The following is a 25801-nucleotide window of genomic DNA, read 5'->3' as shown; positions in this document are numbered from 1 at the left end:
GAACTCTTCTTGACTCACACGGCTGAAATCTCCCAAAAGTGAAAAAGCTGCTGGCGACAGATAACGTGGAGGAGGCTTCATTAGTTCAATGGCAGGGAGTCAAGTCGTAAAAAAGTCAACCGCGTATAAACGCCACGTCTGCACATGTTGGATGTGGGAGACGGCAGCGAGACAATCGCTTCATTCCGAGACTAATACAAGTAGTCCCACCTCCACCACCAAAGTATACACTATATTGACACCCGTCCTAAAGTCAGGTGTATAAAATCAAGCACTTAGGCATGGAGACTGTTTCTACAAACATTTGTGAAAGAATGGGCCGCTTTCAGTGATTTCCAGCGTGGCACTGTCATAGGATAGGATGCCACCTGTGCAACAAATCCAGTCGTGAAACTTCCTCGCTCCTAAATATTCCAAAGTCAACTTTATTATAAGAAAATGGAAGAGTTTGGGAACAACAGCAACTCAGCCACCAAGTGGTAGGCAGCCCAATACGTTTCTCCTCATGAGCAAAATTCAACTCTTGTCTCTGCTTGATTCCTTGCTTTTTGTCTCGTTTAATAGATAGCTTGGTGGAACCTGACAATTTCCGTGTACATTTTGGGTGTCCCATTCTGTAAAAAACTGTAAAATTACATTCTGTTTTTTTTTTTAAGGTGGTCTGTCATAACTTTTTTAGAACTCTATGGCACATTGTGACTTTTGGTATTAGTGTTCCTGGTAAAAAGGGAGCCAAACACACATACTGTACAGCTAAATGTGTATATATCATTTATACACACATACACATTGGCTCCCAAGCCACATTTTTCTCTCTCAATGTGGCCCCCTGAGTCAAAATATTTGCCCAGCTCTCTGCTTTACTGCTTTTGTGGGGCGGTATTAGGTTGTGAGTTCAAACCCCCGGCCGAGTCATACCAAAGACTATAAAAAAAAATGGAAGCCATTACCTCCCTGCTTGGCACTCAGCATCAAGGGTTGGAATTGGGGGGTTAAATCACCAAAAATGATTCGCGGGCTGCTGCTCACTGCTCCCCTCACCTCCCAGGGGGGGATCAAGGGGATGGGTCAAATGCAGAGAATAATTTTGCCACACCTAGTGTCAGAAAATTGTATGTAAATGATCAAAAAACGTTCCGTTCTGAGTTCCCAACGAACAGACAAGAGGCTGTCTTTGTTGCACCAAGCAAAGGCTTGGAAAAATTGAATTCTGCCTCTGTTTGATTCTTTGCTTCTTGTCTTGTTTAATAAATGTCATCAATGTTTGAACCTGACACCTAGTGTGTGTGTGTGTGACAATCATGGGTACTTTAACTTTATAGCTCGGTTGGTAGAGTGGCCGTGCCAGCAACTTGAGGGTTCCAGGTTCGATCCCGGCTTCTGCCCACCTAGTCACTGCCGTTGTGTCCTTGGGCAAGACACTTTACCCACCTGCTCCCACAGTGCCACCCACACTGCTTTAAAAATGTAACTTAGATATTGGGTTTCACTATGTAAAGCGCTTTGAGTCACTAGAGAAAAGCGCTATATAAATATAATTCAGAAATTCGATGATGGCGACGAAACGAAAACTTTCTGCATTGGCGCTCCCTGATCAACACGATTTGACAGCTGTATCAGTCACGTGTTGTTTTTTTTGTGGTAGAAGTGATACACACGTCGACTTCAGTATCGTCAGTGGCTAAATGACAGAGTTCCCCAAGAATCAACAACAACATGGAGTTGGACACGTACCTGTGTCCATCTTCCCGTCCTGAGCGGCGGGCCCCTCCGGGATGACGCTCTTCACCTGCAGGAACTCGTCAGGCTCGTCGCCTCCGATTATGGTGAAGCCGAAGCCCATGTTGCTCTTCTGCAGGCCCGTGGACAGGAAGGTGCCCTTCAGCTGGGTGGGGTCCCTGGTGAACGGCGGCTTTTCTGTGAGGGGACACAAAACCCGAGCGTGAAGTTTCCGGACCATAGGGCGCACCGGATTATAAGGCGGACTGGCCGATGTATGATCTTTTTTTTATATATTTATAAGGCGCACCGGATTATAAGGCACATTAAAGGAGTCATATTATTATTTATTTTTGTCTAAATGTAAAAGACTTCCTTGTAGAGACCAAATTAATTTGCAGTAAAAGTTAGCTGAACAATACTACAAACCCCAAAACCAGTGAAGTTAAAAAAAAAAGTTAAAAACAGAATACAATGATTTGCAAATCCTTTTTAACGTATAGATTGCAAAGACAAGATATTTAACGTTCACACTGAGAATCTTTGTTATTTTTTGCAAATGTTAGCTCATTTGGAATTTGATGCCTGCGACATGTTTCAAAAAAGCTGGCACAAGTGGCAAAAAAGACTGAGAAAGTTGAGGAACGCTCATCAAACACTTATTTGGAACATCCCACGGGTGAACGGGCTAATTGGGAACAGGTGGGTGCCATGATTGGGTATAAAAAGCAAATTCCGTGAAATGCTCAGTCGTTCACCAATGAGGACGGGGCGAGGGTCACCACTTTGTCAACAAATGAATGGGCAAATTGTTTAAGGACAATTTATTAATAAATAAATAAATAAAAGATTTAAAAAAAGTATCAAAATACATTTTGGTATAGAGTAAAACAGGTGAAAGGTTGTACAATTTGAAATTCAATGTGACTCAAAAGTTTTGGTACCGGTACCAAAATACTGGTATCGGGACAACCCCAGCATATATATATATATATATATATATATATATATACATACACTATATTGCCAAAAGTACTTTGGCCACACATCCCATTAATTAATAAATAAATAAATAAATAAAAGATAAAAAAAGTGTCAAAATACATTTTGGTATAGAGTAAAACAGGTGAAAGGTTGTACAATTTGAAATTCAATGTGACTCAAAAGTTTTGGTACCGGTACCAAAATACTGGTATCGGGACAACCCCAGCATAGCATATATATATATATATATATATATATATATATATATATATATATATATATATATATATATATATATATATATATATATATATATATATATATATATATACACATACACTATATTGCCAAAAGTACTTTGGCCACCCATCCCATTAATTAATAAATACATAAACAAATAAAAGTTAAAAAAAGTATCAAAATACATTTTGGTATAGAGTAAAACAGGTGAAAGGTTGTACAATTTGAAATTCAATATGACTCAAAAGTTTTGGTACAGGTACCAAAAAATTGGTATCGGGACAACCCTAGCATATATATATATATATATATATATATATTTATATATATATATATATATATATATATATATATATATATATATATATATATATATATATATACACTATATTGCCAAAAGTATTTGGCCACCCATCTGAATGATGAGAATCCTAATCACTTGGCCCGGTCACAGGTGTATAAAATCAAGTACTTAAGCATGGAGACTGTTTCTACAAACATTTGTGAAAGAATGGGCCGCTTTCAGTGATTTCCAGCGTGGAACTGTCATAGAATGCCATAGGGGGGTAGTAAAAATTTATTTATTTATTTTTTGTCATTAAGAAATACAATCATGTGTGCTTACGGACTGTATCCCTGCAGACTGTATTGATTTATATTGATATATAATGTATATATTGTGTTTTTTATGTTGATTTAATTTAAAAAATAAATAAATAAATAAAATAAAAATTCTTGTGCGGCCCCGGCCTGGTACCAATCGGTCCACAGACCGGTACCGGGCCGCAGCCCGGTGGTTGGGGACCACTGTTTTAAATGATATATTTTAGTCTGTTATTTGTCTGTATTTGTCAACATTTATCAACCAGCTATTGCAAGGAATTAAGGGATTTCACCATCTACGCTCCGTAATATCATCAAAAGGTTCAGAGAATCTGGAGAAATCACCGCACGTAAGCGATGATTTTACGGACCTTGGATCCCTCAGGTGGTACTGCATCAAAAAGCGACATCAGTGTGTAAAGGATATCACCACATGGGCTCAGGAACACTTCAGAAAACCACTGTCAGTAACTACAGTTGGTCGCTACATCTGCAAGTGCAAGTTAAAACTCTACTATGCAAAGCCAAAGCCATTTATCAACAACACCCAGAAGCGTTGCCGGCTTTTGCTGGGCCCGAGCTCATCTAAGATGGACTGATGCAAAGTGGAAAAGTGTTCCGTGGTCTGACCACGTTTCAAATTGTTTTTTTGGAAACTGTGGACGGAACAAGGAGGAAAAGAACCATCCGGACTGTTCTAGGCGCAAAGTTGAAGAGCCAGCATGTGTGATGGTATGGGGGTGTATTAGTGCCCAAGACATGGGTAACTTACACATCTGTGAAGGCACCATTAATGCTGAAAGGTACATACAGCTTTTGGAGCAATCCAAGCAACGTTATCATGGACGCCCCTGCTTATTTCAGCAAGACAATGATTCACATTGGTGCAATATGAAGGCTAAAATATGAGAAGGGAGACTGCTGAACAACTTAAGCTGTACATCAAGCAAGAATGGGAAAGAATTCCACTTCAAAAATGTGTCTCCTCAGTTCCCAAACCTTTACTGAGTGTTGTTAAAAGGAAAGGCCATGTAACACAGTGGTGAACATGCCCCTGCGACAACTTTTTTTGCAATGTGTGTTGATGATTATTTGCAAAAAAAAAAAGAAGTTTCTCAGCGTGAACATGAAATATCTTGTCTTTGCAGTTATTCAGTTGAATATAAGTTGATTTGCAAATCATTGTATTCTCTTTTTATTTAGCATTTACACAACGTGACGACTTCACTGCTTTTGTAGGTCTCTTAGATCATAAAGTAAACGCAGTGACTCATCGGGAGTATTTCTGCAGTGGTCTAGCTAGCACCTCCTTATCGCCGCGACAGGCCTCAGGCTGCTCATGTTCTTCGGTCGCCCCATTCCGCCGCCCCCCCCCCCGCTGATGGTGACGTGGTGCATCCGCCCCGCTCTTAACGCCGCCGCCGCTTACGTGGGCGACACGGCGGTGCGGGCGTACCTCTGTATATGGCGGGCAGCGGCAGGGCGGAGAGGCCTTGACTCTGCATCTGTCTCTGCTGCTCCAAGCGCCGCTTGGCCTCCAGGACCGGGTTCTCAAACTGAGTCCTGCGGTTGATGTGACTGCAAATAAAATCAACTGTTAGCACAAAATGGAGTAGACTTGCTTGAAGACCAACTGCACTTTTTTTGGGGGCGGAATGTTGCCTATTGTTCATCATGAGAGACATGAAGACAAGTTTTTTTAAAATTTGTTTTGCATTCTCACATAAAAATTGGCTCATTCTAGGTAGTTTTGTACCTCTAAATCACTTCAAAAATACATTCTACAACACTTTATTTACATTGTGTATGTTTCCGGTTGATTTGGGTAAGCACCCCAGTAATTCGGCGTAGCTGGGCTAAAAAAGTTCCGGACGTGCAGCGTGACCATGTCGCACTCCCTCGGCTTCAACGTTTAAGCCTCTTCGTCGTGCTCGCTTCTATTAGCAGCAGTTCATCCTCCGTATACTCAGGTTCAAAAAAGATAAGGTAGTGAATCCTCATTTGTCCAAAAGTAGTCTTTGCTGTCTGTTACCGCTCGCGTTTGATTCCGGGAGTAGGAACATATTTGTTGCAGGAAGTCGGAAGTGCAGCGTGTATATTGTACTTATTACATATAGTATTGTTACTACATTATATATATACTTGCAGTGTGTATATTGTACATATTACATATTGTTATGAAGGTGTCTGTTACTACATTATATATATACTTGGTGTGTATATTGTACATATTACATATAGTTATGAAAGTTTCTCTTACATTATATATATATATATACAGTACTTGCAATGTGTATATTGTACTTATTACATATTGTTATGAAGGTGTCTGTTACTACATTATATATATACTTGTAGTGTGTATATTGTACATATAGCATATTGTTATGAAAGTGTCTGTTACATTATATATATATATACAGTACTTGCAATGTGTATATTGTACATATTACATATTGTTATGAAGGTGTCTGTTACTACATTATATATATACTTGTAGTGTGTATATTGAACATATTACATATTGTTATGAAGGTGTCTGTTACTACATTATATATATACACTTGTAGTGTGTATATTGTACATATTACATATTGTTATGAAAGTGTCTGTTACATTATATATATATACTTGCAGTGTGTATAGTGTACATATTACATATTGTTATGAAAGTGTCTGTTACATTATATATATATACTTGCAATGTGTATATTGTACATATTATATATTGTTATGAAGGTGTCTGTTACTACATTATACATATATACTTGCAGTGTGTATATTGTACATATTACATATTATATCAAAAAGTATCGAAACACATTTTGGTACCGGTACCAATCAAATCAGCTACATCAGTATTCAGGTATTTTTTTTACTTTTTTGCACCAGCATGGACTGTCTAGAGTAAAACAGGTGAAAGGTTGTACAATTTGAAATTCAATATGACTCAAAAGTTTTGGTACCGGTACCAAAATATTGGTATCGGGACAACCTTAGTCCCAATGCAAGCAGACAGTACCGGTAAACGGTGACAATCAAATCAGCTGCATCAGTATTCAGGTTTTTTTTTTAAACTTTTTTGCACAAGCACGGACTGTCGAGAGTAAAACAGGTGAAAGGTTGTACAATTTGAAATTCAATATGACTCAAAAGTTTTGGTACCGGTTCCAAAATAATGGTATCGGGACAACCCTAGACCCAATGCAAGCAGACAGTCAGCTTCTAGAACTGCTAAGTTCTCAAGGCAACTTGCGACTCCAGCCAAAGGCCGTTAAAAAAAGAATTGTATAAATATTGCAGCGCTTAGTGAGGCGGCCATGAATAAAGTTTTGGCATTATGCTAACCCGCGCCCATTAGCATTGTGGCCTTTTGACAAAGGAGTGTGAAGACCAGAAGAAGAAGAAAGTCAACAACATGCTTCTTACTCCACGTAGTAGCTGCCGTAGATGGGGTCGTCGATCTTCTCCCAGCCGTAGGGCAGCTCTGAGGGTCACAACACAAGGAAGGACGTTAGTTTGTGGTGGGGGAGTCAAGAACCACGCTGAGACCTGGGAGACCTGGTGTGTCCCAAAGTGACCTGACCAGGGCCTAGTCTTTACATTACCTGACCAGGACCTAGTTTCTACATGACTTGACCAGAATGAAGTCTTTACATGACCTGACCAAGACCTACTCTTTACATGACCTGACCAGGATGAGGTCTTTACATAACCTGACCCGGATGAAGTCTTTACATGACCTGACCAGGATGAAGTCTTTTCATAATCTGACCAGGACCTAGTCTTAATATGACCTGACCAGGACCTAGTCTTTACATGACCTGACCAGGACCTAGACTTTACATGACCTGACCAGGATGAAGTCTTTACATGACCTGACCAGGATGAAGTCTTTACATGACCTGACCAGGATGAAGTCTTTTCATAATCTGACCAGGACCTAGTCTTAATATGACCTGACCAGGATGACGTCTTTACATGACCTGACCAGGACTTAGTCTTAAAATGACCTGACCAGGATTAAGTCTTTACATGACCTGACCAGGACTTAGTCTTACAATTACCTGACCAGGATGAAGTCTTTACATGACCTGACCAGGACTTAGTCGTAAAATGACCTGACCAGGACCTAGTCTTAACATGACCTGACCAGGATGAAGTCTTTACATGACCTGACCAGGACCTAGTCTTAACATGACGGGAAAAGCGGGAATTTTTTTGAAAATGGTAAAAAACTTGAATGTTCTGAATGAGTTGAAACGGTTAGTGTTGACATTTTTCAAATCGGTCGAGAAATGTTGAAGCAGTAACATGTTGAATTGAGAAATGGTATTACGGAATTCCCGGAATTTCAGAAAAACTGGGAATTTTTGTAGTTCAAAAAACAACTTCGTTTTTTGTCCTGATTAAGAGGAATGTTTGGACGGTGGAACGGTTGAAGAATGTGGGAGGAATAGTCGACAGAATAAAGGGTGGTAATAGGGTTTTGGAAAACTAGGAATTCTGGAAAATCCTGGAATACTTTTGAACTTGGAATAAGAGTAGTTTGAAGTTCCAGGATGGGTGGAATATGTTGAAAATAGAATGTTTTGAATCGGTTATAAAATTTGGAAATGGTGGAAGTTTGAAAAATGGCCAATTCATTTTGAATGGGGAAAAATGTCCTGGAAAACCTGGAATTCTGGGAAATCTGGGAATTTTTGGAATTTGTCAAGGGAAAGTCCGCGATTCCCGAATAGGCAGAACAGTTTGAAGTTGGAACGCTTTGAATCGGGTGAAAATGTGGAAGGAAGAGAGCGCAAAAATTCTGGGAATTCCTGGAATTTTTTTTGAACTTGGAATAAGAGTAGTTTGAATTTCCAGGATGGTGGAATGTGTTGAAGGTGGAATGGTTTGAATAGGTTGAAAAATGTGGAAATGGTGGAAGTTTGAAAAATGGCCAATTCATTTTGAATGGGGAAAAATGTCCCGGAAAACCTGGAATTCTGGGAAAATCTGGGAATTTTTAGTACCGCGGGTTACAGGCTGGACACTGACTACTCTAAATGACATTGTATTGCTCCTTGGGAAGATGCAGCAAAATAGCTGCTGACTTTTGGGAGATATAGGGGTATATATTGGATATATTGGATATATTGGATATATTAGATATATTGGATGTATTGGATATATTGGATATATTGGATATATTAGATATATTGGATATATTGGATATATTAGATATATTGGATATATTGGGAGATTTGCTGAATTTCCCCCAGGGATCAATAAAATACTTTCTATTCTATTCAATAGAATATTTTCCCCAGCTCCAGTGTTTAAAGGATGATAAAAACTGTATTGTGCAGCACAAATTGCCCCCAATAAATCTGGCAGTGCGTCTTTACATTTGTCTCGCCCACTCTTTCTGCCCTTGTTTTCTTCTTCTCTGCCTTAATTGTCTCCTCCGTGCTCCCATTTGTCTGCCTTCCCCAGCTCGGATGAAGGAAGTGGGCCAAAAACGATGCTTGAGGGTCGTGGCCCCGCGTTTCACCTCCAAAACTTTGCAACTAGAAGATGAAGTTGTACTGAAATGCTGACAGAATGTAGTATGAATGTAAGAATAGTTTGAATGTTGAGGAGTTTGAATTTTCAGGAAAACCGGAATTTGGTTGTGAACTTGGGAAAATGAATGTCCAGGATGAGTGGAATGTGTTGATGTTGGAATGGTTTGAATAGGTTGAAAAATGTGGGAATTGTGCAACTTGGAAAAAATGTCCCATTAGTTTCAATGGGAACTTCCTGGAAATTTGGGAATTTTGGGAGAAGCGGGATTTTTGGGGAAATGATAAAAAACGTGAATGGTCTGAATGAGTTGAAATGGTTGGTGTTGAAATTTTTCAAATCGGTCAAAAAATGTTGAAGTAGTAACATGTTGAATTGAAGTTGGAATTCCTGGAATTTCGGGGAGACCGGGAATTTCTCCAGTTCAAAAAACAACTTTTTTTTTGTCCAACTTAAGAAAAAAAAATTGGACGGTGGAATGCTTGAAATGCGTTGAAAAATATGGAAGGAGTAGTCGCCAGAAAAAAGGGTGGAAATAGAGCTTTGAAAAACCAGGAATTCTTGAAAATCTTGGAAAAAAATTTAAACTGGAAAAAGGGTAGTTTAAATTTCCAAAATGGTGGAATGTGTGAATGTAAAAATAGTTTGAATGTTGAAGAGTTTGAATTTCCAGGAAAAGTGGAATTTGGTTTGGAACTTGGGAAAATGAATGTCCAGGATGAGTGGAATGTGTTGATGTTGGAATGGTTTGAATAGGTTGAAAAATGTGGGAATTGTGCAACTTGGAAAAAATGTCCCATTCATTTCTATGGGAACTTCCTGGAAATTTGGGAATTTTGGGAGAAGCTGGATTTTTGGGGAAATGGTAAAAAACTTGAATGGTCTGAATGAGTTGAAATGATTGGTGTTGGAATTTTTCAAATCGGTCAAGAAATGTTGAAGTAGTAACATGTTGAATTGAAATTCCTGGAATTTCGGGGAAACTGGGAATTTTTCCAGTTCAAAAAACAACTTTTTTTTGGTCCAACTTAAGAAAAAAAAATTGGACGGTGGAATCCTTGAAATGCGTTGAAAAATATGGAAGTAGTAGTCGCCAGAAAAAAGGGTGGAAATAGTGCTTTGAAAAACCAGGAATTCTTGAAAATCCTGGAAAAAAATTTAACCTGGAAAAAGGGTAGTTTAAATTTCCAAAATGGTGGAATGTGTGAATGTAAAAATAGTTTGAATGTTGAAGAGTTTGAATTTCCAGGAAAAGTGGAATTTGGTTTGGAACTTGGGAAAATGAATGTCCAGGATGAGTGGAATGTGTTGATGTTGGAATGGTTTGAATAGGTTGAAAAATGTGGGAATTGTGCAACTTGGAAAAAATGTCCCATTCATTTCTATGGGAACTTCCTGGAAATTTGGGAATTTTGGGAGAAGCTGGATTTTTGGGGAAATGGTAAAAAACTTGAATGGTCTGAATGAGTTGAAATGGTTGGTGTTGGAATTTTTCAAATCGGTCAAAAAATGTTGAAGTAGTAACATGTTGAATTGAAATTCCTGGAATTTCGGGGAGACCGGGAATTTCTCCAGTTCAAAAAACAACTTTTTTTTTGTCCAACTTAAGAAAAAAAAATTTGACGGTGGAATGCTTGAAATGCGTTGAAAAACATGGAAGGAGTAGTCGCCAGAAAAAAGGGTGGAAATAGTGCTTTGAAAAACCAGGAATTCTTGAAAATCCCGGAAAAAAATTTAACCTGGAAAAAGGGTAGTTTAAATTTCCAGAATGGTGGAATGTGTGAATGTAAAAATAGTTTGAATGTTGAAGAGTTTGAATTCCTAGGAAAAGCGGAATTTGGTTTGGAACTTGGGAAAATGAATGTCCAGGGTGAGTGGAATGTGTTGATGTTGGAATGGTTTCAATAGGTAGAAAAATGTGGGAATTGTGCAACTTGGAAAAAATGTCCCATTCATTTCAATGGGAACTTCCTGGAAATTTGGGAATTTTGGGAGAAGCTGGATTTTTGGGGAAATGGTAAAAAACTTCAATGGTCTGAATGAGTTGAAATGGTTGGTGTTGGAATTTTTCAAATCGGTCAAAAAATGTTGAAGTAGTAACATGTTGAATTGAAATTCCTGGAATTTTGGGGAAACCGGGAATTTTTCCAGTTCAAAAAACAACTTTTTTTTTGTCCAACTTAAGAAAAAAAAAATTGACGGTGGAATGCTTGAAATGCGTTGAAAAACATGGAAGGAGTAGTCGCCAGAAAAAAGGGTGGAAATAGAGCTTTGAAAAACCAGGAATTCTTGAAAATCCTGGAAAAAAAAATTAACCTGGAAAAAGGGTAGTTTACATTTCCAGAATGGTGGAATGTGTGAATGTAAGAATAGTTTGAATGTTGAAGAGTTTGAATTTCCAGGAAAAGCGGAATTTGGTTTGGAACTTGGGAAAATGAATGTCCAGGATGAGTGGAATGTGTTGATGTTGGAATGGTTTCAATAGGTTGAAAAATGTGGGAATTGTGCAACTTCGAAAAATGTCCCATTCATTTCAATGGGAACTTCCTGGAAATTTGGGAATTTTGAGAGAAGCAGGATTTTTGGGGAAATGGTAAAAAACTTGAATGGTCTGAATGAGTTGAAATGGTTGGTGTTGAAATTTTTCTAATCGGTCGAGAAATGTTGAAGTAGTAACATGTTGAATTGAAATTGGAATTCCTGGAATTTCGGGGGAAACCGGGAAATGTTCCAGTTAAAAAAAAAACTTTGTTTTTTTGTCCAATTTAAGAGGAATGTTTTGATGGTGGAATGCTTGAAATGCGTTGAAAACTATGTCGCGAGAAAAAGGGTGGAAATAGAGCTTTCTGGAAATTCTGGAAAATCCTGGAATTTTTTTAAACTTGGAAAAATAGTAGTTTAAATTTCCAGGATGGTGGAATGTGTGTATGAATGTAAGTATAGTTTGAATGTTGAAGAGTTTGAATTTCCAGGACAACCGGAATTTGGTTTGGAACTTGGGAAAGTGTTAGTTTGAATGTCCAGGATGAGTGGAATGTGTTGATGTTGGAATGGTTTGAATAGGCTGAAAAATGTGGGAATTTGTGCAACTTGGAAAAATGTCCCATTCTTTTCAATGGGAACTTCCTGGAAATTTGGGGATTTTGGGAAAAGCGGGATTTTTTTGAAAATTATTAGGAGCATGAATGTCCTGAATGAGCTGCATTGGTTGGTGTTGGAATTGGTCAATAAATGTTGAAGTAGTAACAGTTTTTAAATGAGAAATTCCTGGAATTTCGGGAAAACTGGGGATTTTCCTAGTTCCTTAACCAACTTGGTTTTTGTCCTGAATATGAGTGTTTTGACGGTGGAACGGTTGAAATGGGTTGAACAACGTGAAAGGAGTAGTCAAACTTAAGAGTGGAAATAAGTTACCAAAAATGGGAATTCCTGGAAATGTGTTAAATGTGGAAAAACGGTAGTTTGAATGTCCAGGATGAGTTGAATGTGTTGAAGGTGGAATGGTTTGAATAGGTTGAAAAATGTGGGAATAGTGGAAGTTACAAAAATGGCTAATTCATTTTGAATGGGAACTTCCTGGAAATTCAGGAATTTTGGGAAAAGCGGGATGTTTTTGAAAATTATTAGGAGCATGAATGTCCTGAATGAGCTGCATTGGTTGGTGTTGGTATTGGTCAAGAAATGTTGAAGTAGTAACAGTTTTTAAATGAGAAATTCCTGGAATTTCGGGAAAACTGGGAATTTTCCTAGTTCCTTAATCAACTTGGTTTTTGTCATGAATATGAGTGTTTTGACGGTGGAACAGTTAAAATGGGTTGAAAAATGTGAAAAGAGTAGTGAGTGGAAATAGGTTACCAAAAAATGGGAATTCCTGGAAATTTGTTGAATGTGGAAAAATGGTAGTTTGAATGTCCAGGATGAGTTGAATGTATTGAAGGTGGAATGGTTTGGAGAATGTGGGAATAGTGGAAGTTAGAAAAATGGCCAATTCATTTTGAATGGGAACTTCCTGGAAATTCGGGAATTTTGGGAAAAGCGGGATTTTTTTGAAAATTATTAGGAGCATGAATGTCCTGAATCAGCTGCATTGGTTGGTGTTGGAATTGGTCAAGAAATGTTGAAGCAGTAACAGTTTTTAAATGAGAAATTCCTGGAATTTCGGGAAAACTGGGAATTTTCCTAGTTCCTTAGCCAACTTGGTTTTTGTCCTGAATATGAGTGTTTTGACGGTGGAACGGTTGAAATGGGTTGAACAATGTGAAAGGAGTAGTCAAACTTAAGAGTGGAAATAAGTTACCAAAAAATGGGAATTCCTGGAAATTTGTTAAATGTGGAAAAATGGTAGTTTGAATGTCCAGGATGAGTTGAATGTGTTGAAGGTGGAATGGTTTGAATACGTTGAAAAATGTGGGAATAGTGGAAGTTACAAAAATGGCTAATTCATTTTGAATGGGAACTTCCTGGAAATTCGGGAATTTTGGGAAAAGCTGGATTTTTTTGAAAATTATTAGGAGCATGAATGTCCTGAATGAGCTGCATTGGTTGGTGTTGGAATTGGTCAAGAAATGTTGAAGTAGTAACCGTTTTTAAATGAGAAATTCCTGGAATTTCGGGAAAACTGGGAATTTTCCTAGTTCCTTAACCAACTTGGTTTTTGTCCTGAATAGGAGTGTTTTGACGGTGGAACGGTTGAAATGGGTTGAACAATGTGAAAGGAGTAGTCGAACTTAAGAGTGGAAATAGGTTACCAAAAAATGGGAATTCCAGGAAATTTGTTGAATGTGGAAAAATGGTAGTTTGAATGTCCAGGATGAGTTGAATGTGTTGAAGGTGGAATGGTTTGGAGAATGTGGGAATAGTGGAAGTTAGAAAAATGGCCAATTCATTTTGAATGGGAACTTCCTGGAAATTTGGGAATTTTGGGAAAAGCGTGATTTTTTTGAAAATGATTAGGAGCATGAATGTCCTGAATGAGCTGAATTGGTTGGTGTTGGAATTGGTTAAGAAATGTTGAAGTAGTAACAGTTTTCAATTGAGAAATTCCTGGAATTTCGGGAAAACTGGGAATTTTTTTAGTTTCTTAACCAACTTGGTTTTTGTCCTTAATATGAGCGTTTTGACGGCGGAACGGTTGAAATGGGTTGAAAAATGTGAAAGTAGTCATCGCAGTAACAAAGGTTGGAAATAAGGTTAAAAAAAGCAGGAATTCCTGGAAATTTTTATGCCCAGGATGACTTGAATGTGTTGAAGGTGGGATGGTTTGAATAGGTTGAAAAATGTGGGAATTGTGCAACTTGGAAAAATGTCCCATTCATTTCAATTGGAACTTCCTGGAAATTTGGGAATTTTGGAAAAAGCGGGATTTTTTTTGAAAATGATTAGGAGCATAAATGTCCTGAATGAGCTGAATTGGTTGGTGTTGGAATTGGTTAAATCGGTCAAGAAATTTTGAAGTAGGAACAGTTTTTTAATTGAGAAATTGTATAATGGAATTCCTGGAATTTCGGGGAAATTGGGAATGTTTCTAGTCTCTAAACCAACTTGTTTTTTTGTCCTGACTAACAGGAATGTTTTGACAGTGGAACGGTTGAAATGGGTTGAAAAATGTGAAAGGAGTCATCGCATTAACAAAGGTTGGAAATAAGGTTAAAAAAAATTCCTGGAAATTTTTATGTCCAGGATGACTTGAATGTTTTGACAGTGGAACGGTTGAAATGGGTTGAAAAATGTGAAAGGAGTCATCGCACTAACAAAGGTTGGAAATAAGGTTGAAAAAAATTCCTGGAAATTTTTATGTCCAGGATGACTTGAATGTGTTGAAGGTGGAATGGTTTGAATAGGTTGAAGAATGTGGGAATAGTGGAAGTTAGAAAAATGGCTAATTCATTTTGAATGGGAACTTCCTGGAAATTCGGGAATTTGGGGAAAATCTGGATTTTTTAAAAAAATGATTAGGAGCATGAATGTCCTGAATGAGCTGAATTGGTTGGTGTTGGAATTGGTCAAGAAATTTTGAAGTAGTAACAGTTTTTAAATGAGAAATTCCTGGAATTTCTGGAAAACTGGGAATTTTCCTAGTTCCTTAATCAACTTGGTTTTTGTCATGAATATGAGTGTTTTGACGGTGGAACAGTTAAAATGGGTTAAAAAATGTGAAAAGAGTAGTCAAACTTAAGGGTGGAAATAGGTTACCAAAAAATGGGATTCCTGGAAATTTTTATGTCCGGGATGACTTGAATGTGTTGAAGGTGGAATGGTTTGAATGGGTTGAAGAATGTGGGAATTGTGGAAGTTTGAAAAATGGCCAATTCATTTTAAATGGTGAAAATGCAAAAAAAAAAAAAAAAGAAAAGGAATTATGGGAAATCCGGGAATTTTTCTTTACAATTGTTGAAGTAGAGCACACAATTCCTCAACAGGCTGAATATTTTGAAGTTGGAACTGTTTGAATCAGATGTAAAATGTGGGAATTGTGGAACTTTGAAAAATGTCCCATTCTTCCCAAAATTTTGGAATTTCGGGAAAAGCGGGAATTTTTTGGAAAATGGTAAAAATAAAAACTTGAATGGTCTGAATGAGTTGAAATGGTTGGTGTTGAAGTCATTGTTGAATTGAAATTGGAATTCCTGGAATTTCGGGAAAACCGGGAAATTTTCCAGTTAAAAAAAAAAAAACTCGTTTTTTTTTTGGTCCAATTTAAGAGGAATGTTTTGACGGTGGAATGCTTAAAATGCGTTGAAAAATATGGAAGGGGTAGTCGCCAGAAAAAAGGGTGGAAATAGAGCTTTGAAAAATCAGGAATTCTGGAAAATCCCGCCCCCTGTGGGGTGGCAGGAGTACTGCTTGCATGATCAAGCCTAGTTTGAATGCTTTTAGAATATGTCTGTCGTAAAATGAAATGAAATAAATAGGGACCATATAACCGCAACCTTCTGACGGACACACACACACACACACACACACACACACACACACACACACACACACACACACACACACACACACACACACACACACACACACACACACACACACACACACACACACACACACACACACACACACACACACACACACACATGCAGACTTGCAAGTGCACACACACGCGGACCCACAAATCCCAAACGCTATTATTTTTACAATTACTGTGACTTCATGCTGTAATGTAATTATGGACAGAGTTGTCATCTTGATATCACTGATGTGTGTGTGTGTGTGTGTGTGTGTGTGTGTGTATGTGTGTGTGTATGTGTGTTCTTGTATTTCTACCCTTCTTGAGACACCAACAAGGAAAAGTAGCTTCCATATGAGGAGATGTGTACAAGTTTGGACATACATACGGAAAACCATTGCATCTAATAAAGAGCCAAATACTAGAGTCCGTGAACATTGCTCCAAAGTCAGGATTTTTTGGTTGATTTAATGTGCGTACAAAAGTAAACATTGACTTGCGTTGAGTAAAATGACGACTTTTATCATAATACTGCCAAAATTCTAAGTTCTTCTTGTGAAATTGTGACCTTTTTCTTGTGAAATTCCAACTCATTTTTCACAACAAGCTTTTTTTATATTTGCATAGTATGTATATATTATTAATGTTGTAAATACACATCTTTATATATCTAGAAAGGCTGGTCCTAAAGAGGGAGGCATTATTCTCAGGTCTCAAGAAGATAAAATACAAAAAGGTGTGTGTGTGTGTGTGTGTGTGTATGTGTGTGTTCTTGTATTTCTACCCTTCTTGAGACATTAACAAGGACAAGTACCTTCCATACGAGGAGGTGTGTACAAGCCAGGACATAAATCATGGTCCCAATACAGAAAACCATTGCATCGAATAGAGAGCCAAATACTAGAGTCCGTGAACATTGCTCCAAAGTCAGGATTTTTGTTGTTGATTTAATGTGTATACAAAAGTAAACATTGACTTGCGTTGAGTAAAATGACGACTTTTATTATAATACTGCCAACATTCTAAGTTTTTGTTGTGAAATTGTGACCTTTTTCTTGTGAAAATCCAATTCATTTTTCACAACAAGCTTTTTTATATTTGCATAGTATGTATATATTATTAATGTTGTAAATACACTTCTTTATATATCTAGAAAGGCTGGTCCTAAAGAGGGAGGCATTATTCGGAAGTCTCAAGAAGGTAAGAAATACAAATATGTGTGTGTGTTCTTGTATTTCTACCCTTCTTGAGACATCAACAAGGACAAGTACCTTCCATATGAGGAGGTGTGTACAAGCCAGGACATAAATCATGGTCCCAATACAGAAAACCATTGCATCGAATAGAGAGCCACATACTAGAGTCCGTGAACATTGCTCCAAAGTCAGGATTTTTGTTGTTGATTTAATGTACGTACAAAAGTAAACATTGACTTGTGTTGAGTAAAATTACGACTTTTATTATAATACTGCCAAAATTCCAAGTTTTCTTGTGAAATTGTGACCTTTTTCTTGTGAAATTCCAACTCATTTTTCACAACAAGCTTTTTTATATTTGCATAGTATGCATATATTATTAATGTTGTAAATACACATCTTTATATATCTAGAAAGGCTGGTCCTAAAGAGGGAGGCATTATTCTCAGGTCTCAAGAAGGTAACAAATACAAGAACGTGTGTGTGTGTGTGTGTTCTTGTATTTCTACCCTTCTTGAGACATCAACAAGGACAAGTACCTTCCATATGAGGAGGTGTGTACAAGCCAGGACATAAATCATGGTCCCAATACAGAAAACCATTGCATCGAATAGAGAGCCAAATACTAGAGTCCGTGAATATTGCTCCAAAGTCAGGATTTTTTTTGTTGATTTAATGTGCATACAAAAGTAAACATTGACTTGCGTTGAGTAAAATGACGACTTCTTTTATTATAATACTGCCAAAATTCTAAGTTTTTCTTGTGAAATTGTGACCTTTTTCTTGTGAAATTCCAACTCATTTTTCACAACAAGCTTTTTTATATTTGCATAGTATGTATATATTATTAATGTTGTAAATACACATCTTTATATATCTAGAAAGGCTGGTCCTAAAGAGGGAGGCATTATTCTCAGGTCTCAAGAAGGTAAAATACAAAAATGTGTGTGTGTGTGTGTGTGTGTGTGTGTGTGTGTGTGTGTGTGTGTGTGTGTGTTCTTGTATTTCTACCCTTCTTGAGACATCAACAAAGAAAAGTACCTTCCATATGAGGAGGTGTGAACAAGTGAGGACATAAATCATGGTCCCAATACAGAAAACCATTGCATCGAACAGAGAGCCAAATACTAGAGTCCGTGAACATTGCTCCAAAGTCTGGATTTTTTTTGTTGATTTAATGTGCATACAAAAGTAAACATTGACTTGCGTTGAGTAAAATGACGACTTTTATTATAATACTGCCAAAATTCTAAGTTTTTCTTGTGAAATTGTGACCTTTTTCTTGTGAAATTCCAACTCATTTTTCACAACAAGCTTTTTTATATTTGCATAGTATGTATATATTATTAATGTTGTAAATACACATCTTTATATATCTAGAAAGGCTGGTCCTAAAGAGGGAGGCATTATTCGGAAGTCTCAAGAAGATAAACATACAAATATGTGTGTGCGTGTGTGTGTGTTCTTGTATTTCTACCCTTCTTGAGACATCAACAAGGAAAAGTAGCTTCCATATGAGGAGGTGTGTACAAGCCAGGACATAAATCATGGTCCCAATACAGAAAAACCATTGCATCTAATAGAGAGCCAAATACCAGAGTCCGTGAACATTGCTCCAAAGTCAGGATTTTTTTTGTTGATTTAATGTGCATACAAACGTAAACATTGACTTGCGTTGAGTAAAATGAAGACTTTTATGTTAGGATCCGCTGCTCGGATCACAGTTTGGTTACAGTTTAGTGTCACGTGTGTTTTGTTTCTGTTGCCATGACGGCAGATTTTGCTCACCTGCCTCTGGTTAGCGTTTCGGGACGCGCACCTGTTGCCCGAGCGCTAATCAGAGGGCTATTTAGTCTTCGCCCGGGCAGCACTCTGCCTGGCTTCCTAGTTTGTTCTCATGCAACAAGTTACGACCACTTTGCTTCCTGCTAGCTCTCATGCTAGATTATTTTGCTTACTAGCTCCCATGCTAGTCGTTTTTGTTTTTCTCTTGTCTGATTTAGTTCGAAAATAAATCATTTTTCCTACCTGCAAGCTGTGTCCGAGCCGTCTGCATCCTTGGGAGAACACCACCGCACCACGATGCGACCAGGTCGTAACAGTAGGAAGCCAGCAAGAAGAAGTTCTCCCGCAACGAGCACGTCGGAGGAGAGGGACGAAGGTGCGTGGATGGTGTTGCGAGCGATGGAGGCGGAGACTCTCCGCTATTCCCCTTCGGAGCGCCAGGACCTGATATGGGGTCCTAACGGAAGGTTGGTCCCAATCCACTCCGTTTGGCCCGAGGACATCGCCACACCTCCGCACCACCGGACGCGTCAGCGAAGACGGAAGCCACCAAAGAGGTCTTCACTTTGCTGCCAAGACGCGCCACTCCCACAGACTCCTCCACCGGTACACAGTAAGCAACATTCAGCCCAAGATTCCCCTCCTCAGATGTTTGGCAACCCTATCGACCACTTTGCCAAACATTTCACCGATTGGGCTGTCAGTCAGCTGGAGACCCACACGGATGACGTCATCCCGCCCACTGTGGATGACGTCAGAGACGAAGAATTTTTTTTAAATTCTTCTGCTCCTTCTTATCAGCCACCTCCTAAGGACTTCAATTCTAAGATAAGACATTATCAGGACATTTTTGTGAAATGTAAATCTAGTCAGTCCCGGTCACCTGACTTTCTAGCTCCACCCCCAGTGACTATTGCTCCGCCCACTGCACATATTTTTTCCCCCTGTGCTCCCACCCAGTCTCAAGTGGGGAGTAAGAAAAGACATTTTGGACAATTTAGAGGAGAGGATTCAGCCCTGGGAGCTGTGCGAGTGGGGTGGCACAACGGCGTGCTAAGCCGCAACCTCCTGCTCGGCCACCGCCACCTGTCCTTCGGCCTGCTAAGCCGCAACCGCCAGCTAGGCCACCTGCACCTAAGCTAGCGCCAAGGCTAAGGCTAGCACCAGCTCCACCACAGGTTCCAGTACCTGCACCTCGGCTGGTTCCCACACCAGTACCTGCACCTCGGCTGGTTCCCACACCAGTACCTGCACCTCGGCTGGTTCCCACACCAGTACCTGCACCTCGGCTGGTTCCCGCACCAGTACCGGCACCTCGGCTGGTTCCCGCACCAGTACCTGCACCTCGGCTGGTTCCCGCACCAGTACCTGCACCTCGGCTGGTTCCCGCACCAGTACCTGCTCCACGGCTGGTCCCCGCACCAGTACCTGCTCCACGGCTGGTCCCCGCACCAGTACCTGCACCACGGCTGGTCCCCGCACCAGTACCTGCACCACGACTGGTTCCCGCACCAGTACCTGCACCACGACTGGTTCTCGCACCAGTACCTGCACCACGACTGGTTCTCGCACCAGTACCTGCACCACGACTGGTTCTCGCACCAGTACCTGCACCACGACTGGTTCTCGCACCAGTACCTGCACCACGACTGGTTCTCGCACCAGTACCTGCACCACGACTGGTTCTCGCACCAGTACCTGCACCACGACTGGTTCTCGCACCAGTACCTGCACCACGACTGGTTCTCGCACCAGCACCGGCTGCCACGACAGCGACTCCGGCTGCCACGACAGCGACTCCGGCTGCCACGACAGCGACTCCGGCTGCCACGACAGCGACTCCGGCTGCCACGACAGCGACTCCGGCTGCCACGACAGCGACTCCTGCTGCCACGACAGCGACTCCGGCTGCCACGACAGCGACTCCTGCTGCCACGACAGCGACTCCGGCTGCCACGACAGCGACTCCGGCTGCCACGACAGCGACTCCGGCTGCCACGACAGCGACTCCGGCTGCCACGACAGCGACTCCGGCTGCCACGACAGCGACTCCTGCTGCCACGACAGCGACTCCTGCTGCCACGACAGCGACTCCTGCTGCCACGACAGCGACTCCGGCTGCCACGACAGCGACTCCTGCTGCCACGACAGCGACTCCTGCTGCCACGACAGCGACTCCTGCTGCCACGACAGCGACTCCTGCTGCCACGACAGCGACTCCTGCTGCCACGACAGCGACTCCGGCTGCCACGACAGCGACTCCTGCTGCCACGACAGCGACTCCTGCTGCCACGACAGCGACTCCTGCTGCCACGACAGCGACTCCGGCTGCCACGACAGCGACTCCTGCTGCCACGACAGCGACTCCTGCTGCCACGACAGCGACTCCTGCTGCCACGACAGCGACTCCTGCTGCCACGACAGCGACTCCTGCTGCCACGACAGCGACTCCGGCTGCCACGACAGCGACTCCTGCTGCCACGACAGCGACTCCTGCTGCCACGACAGCGACTCCTGCTGCCACGACAGCGACTCCGGCTGCCACGACAGCGACTCCGGCTGCCACGACAGCGACTCCGGCTGCCACGACAGCGACTCCGGCTGCCACGACAGCGACTCCCGCTGCCACGACAGCGACTCCGGCTGCCACGACAGCGACTCCGGCTGCCACGACAGCGACTCCCACCGCCTCCACGGCGACATCTCAGCGACCTCGAGTGGTCCGGCGGCGCAAGCGGAAAGCAGGTCCCCGCATGCAGCCCTCGAGGACTCAGAGGCTGCTGAGATTCTGGCGCCACTCACGCCCACCTTCTCGGCGGCCACGAATGTGGCCTTACCGTGGTCGCCCGCCTCGCCCGCCTCGCCAGCGGCGGCGGCGTTCCATTCGCCGCCGCCACCTGACCCTTCCCCGGTGGATTCGGGGACACGTGGCCTGGCGACCCACCACCAAGTCACCCCCCCGCCCGCCCTTGACTCGTGAACTTTTTGCTTGTTTTTTTTTTTCGGGTTCCAGTTTTTGTTTTTGTTTTCAAGGGACATCTGGAATCTGTCCTTTTAGGGGGGGGTACTGTTAGGATCCGCTGCTCGGATCACAGTTTGGTTACAGTTTAGTGTCACGTGTGTTTTGTTTCTGTTGCCATGACGGCAGATTTTGCTCACCTGCCTCTGGTTAGCGTTTCGGGACGCGCACCTGTTGCCCGAGCGCTAATCAGAGGGCTATTTAGTCTTCGCCCGGGCAGCACTCTGCCTGGCTTCCTAGTTTGTTCTCATGCAACAAGTTACGACCACTTTGCTTCCTGCTAGCTCTCATGCTAGATTATTTTGCTTACTAGCTCCCATGCTAGTCGTTTTTGTTTTTCTCTTGTCTGATTTAGTTCGAAAATAAATCATTTTTCCTACCTGCAAGCTGTGTCCGAGCCGTCTGCATCCTTGGGAGAACACCACCGCACCACGATGCGACCAGGTCGTAACATTTTATTATAATACCGCCAAAATTCCAAGTTTTTCTTGTGAAATTGTGACCTTTTTCTTGTAAAATTCCAATTCTATATTATTATATATTATTAATGTTAATTAATTATATATATTATTAATGTTAATTAATTATTATATTATTAATGTTGTAAATACACATCTTTATATATCTAGAAAGGCTGGTCCTAAAGAGGGAGGCATTATTCTCAGGTCTCAAGAAGGTAACAAACACAAGAACGTGTGTGTGTGTGTGTGTGTGTGTGTGTGTGTGGTCTGCATCAGCATCACCTCACATGACCGTCCTCCATCCCCGCAGACCCCTTCCCACTCCGAGCCGCTCCGTGAGCCACCTTAAACGTGGGCCTACCTCGCCTGCTCGTTGCTCGCCCTCCCCCCCGAAAGTGAACGGGAGACAGTTTCCATGACAACCCCCAGTCTTGGGCTCAGTCTTGTCTGCGTTTCCTGCTGCTGCTGCCGTGTGCCTCGCTGCATTCGTATGAGTCTGTGTTTGCGCCGACATGAAACCAAACAAGCCGTGGTATGTTTGTGTAAGGCATCAACACGAGTGTGTGTGTTTGCTACACGCGTGTGTGTGTGTGTGTGTGTGTGTGAGTGTGTGTGAATACAAAGTGCATTAGATGACTCATCTGTGCTTCCTTCCACAAACAAGCAGACTACGTTCAATGACCCCACGTGACTCGCTAAACACAAAACAGCATCTATCGCAGGACTTTCCCTAAGACCCACCCCCCGGTTACTGTTGCTAAGGAGCAACACTATAAAGGAGTTGGTCTCTAATTTTGGGGCGGGGCGGGCCCCCCCCCCTGGGGTGGTGCTTGGGCTTTATCAGTATCACGCAGTGTCATTTTGATAGGAAAAATCACAAATTGTTTTATCCATTTTTGTTTTGTAGGTTAAAGTGTGTACATATATATATATATATATATATATATATATATATATATATATATATATATATATATATATATATATATATATATATATATATATATATATACACAGAAAGTGGATGGATGGATGTATCACATAGACAAAGATAAGACCGCCTCTGTCCATGGTGCTGAGGACAGAGCACCGTCAGACAGGGGGGCGTGGCAGCGCTGACGGCGAGACACGGCTGGCAGGTGATTGGATTTCACAGGCGGCGCGCGTTAATCTAATCATCTGTCGTCTTTAACAGTAAGCGGCCGGGAGCAGGAGGGGGGGAGAGAGGATACGGACGTGACCGAAAAGTCACGTTCGACTGGAGAAAGACTTGGAACAAAAAATATATGACCATTACAACTTTGTTAAAACTGCACGCTTGGCTCAGGTGAAGTGTCTGTCAGGGGGACCGCGAGGAAGCGACTTCCACAGTCATCTAATGAGTTACTATGCTAAGCTAATGAGTTACTATGGTCATCTAATGAGTTACTATGCTAATCTAATGAGTTACTATGGTCATCTCATGAGTTACTATGGTCATCTAATGAGTTACTATGGTCACCTAATGAGTTACTATGGTCATCTAATGAGTTATTATGCTAATCTAATACATTACTATGGTCATCTAATGAGTTACTATGGTCATCTAATGAGTTACTATGGTCATCTAATGAGTTACTATGCTCATCTAATGAGTTACTATGGTCACCTAATGAGTTACTATGGTCATCTAATGAGTTACTATGGTCATTTAATGAGTTACTATGGTCATTTAATGAGTTACTATGCTAATCTTATGAGTTACTATGGTCATCTAATGACCTACTAGGCTAATCTAATAAGTTACTATGGTCATCTAATGAGTTACTATGGTCATCTAATGCATTACTATGGTCATCTAAAGGGTTACTATGGTCATCTAATGAGTTACTATGGTCACCTAATGAGTTACTATGGTCATCTAATGAGTTACTATGGTCATTTAATGAGTTACTATGGTCATTTAATGAGTTACTATGCTAATCTTATGAGTTACTATGGTCATCTAATGAGCTACTAGGCTAATCTAATAATTTACGATGGTCACCTAATGAGTTACTATGGTCATCTAATGAGTTACTATGGTCATTTAATGAGTTACTATGGTCATTTAATGAGTTACTATGCTAATCTTATGAGTTACTATGGTCATCTAATGAGCTACTAGGCTAATCTAATAAGTTACTATGGTCATCTAATGAGTTACTATGGTCATTTAATGAGTTACTATGGTCATCTAATGAGTTACTATGGTCATCTAATTAGTTACTATGCTCATCCAATGAGTTACTATGGTCATCTAATGAGTTACTATGGTCATCTAATGAGCTACTAGGCTAATATAATAAGTTACTATGGTCATCTAATGAGTTAATATGGTCATTTAATGAGTTACTATGGTCATCTAATGAGTTACTATGGTCATCTAATGAGTTACTATGCTCATCCAATGAGTTACTATGGTCATCTAATGAGTTACTATGGTCATCTAATGAGCTACTAGGCTAATATAATAAGTTACTATGGTCATCTAATGAGTTACTATGGTCATTTAATGAGTTACTATGGTCATCTAATGAGTTACTATGGTCATCTAATGAGTTACTATGCTCATCCAATGAGTTACTATGGTCATCTAATGCGTTACTATGGTCATCTAAAGGGTTACTATGGTCATCTAATGAGTTACTATGGTCATTTAATGAGTTACTATGGTCATCTAATGAGTTACTATGCTAATCTAATGAGTTATTATGGTCATCTAATGAGTTACTATGGTCATCTAATGCGTTACTATGGTCATCTAAAGGGTTACTATGGTCATCTAATGAGTTACTATGGTCATTTAATGAGTTACTATGGTCATCTAATGAGTTACTATGCTAATCTAATGAGTTATTATGGTCATCTAATGAGTTACTATGGTCATCTAATGAGTTACTATGGTCATCTAAGTCACAGCAGCTCAGACGAGGCACCAGGCACTGTGGGTGGGGAGCGTTTCCACACAGTGTTTCCAGAGCCTGAAATGCGGGTGTCAGGGACAAATGCGGAAGGAGATTTTAGTTCTAAAGCTTAGTGATGTATCAGATAGTAGGTGGGGTTTGTTTACCCTCCGCGTTCATATTTCGCTGTGTTTGTTGCATTTTTGCTTGATTGTAAAATATGTGGATGGAGAGGGGTGTTGACAATATTCAGTGTTTTATCTTTCATAGTTAATATTGTAACATTCTTTATTTTCATGTACATTCTGGGTGTCTCATTCAGTCAAAAAAAACGTAAAATTCCATTCCGTTTTTTAAGGCGGTCTGTCATA

The 25801-nt window shown here is 40.7% G+C and overlaps 1 protein-coding gene across 2 annotated transcripts in view; it reads right to left on the bottom strand.

Moving 5' to 3' along the window:
- The window catches only part of LOC133647036 (membrane-associated guanylate kinase, WW and PDZ domain-containing protein 2-like), a 227141-nt gene that overhangs the window by 55732 nt on the left and 145608 nt on the right, over positions 1 to 25801 (bottom strand). For both annotated transcript variants that reach the window (XM_062043086.1, XM_062043087.1), the window contains exons 7-9: positions 6976 to 7033; positions 5003 to 5124; positions 1735 to 1917 (exon numbers count right to left, since the gene is read on the bottom strand). In XM_062043086.1, coding sequence (XP_061899070.1) covers positions 1735 to 1917; positions 5003 to 5124; positions 6976 to 7033 — 363 coding nt within the window. The remainder of the gene's footprint in view (positions 1 to 1734; positions 1918 to 5002; positions 5125 to 6975; positions 7034 to 25801) is intronic.

The sequence above is a fragment of the Entelurus aequoreus genome, linkage group LG03, assembly GCF_033978785.1.
Source record: "Entelurus aequoreus isolate RoL-2023_Sb linkage group LG03, RoL_Eaeq_v1.1, whole genome shotgun sequence".
NCBI classification, from domain to species: domain Eukaryota; kingdom Metazoa; phylum Chordata; class Actinopteri; order Syngnathiformes; family Syngnathidae; genus Entelurus; species Entelurus aequoreus.
This window is presented reverse-complemented; position numbering and strand designations above follow the sequence as displayed.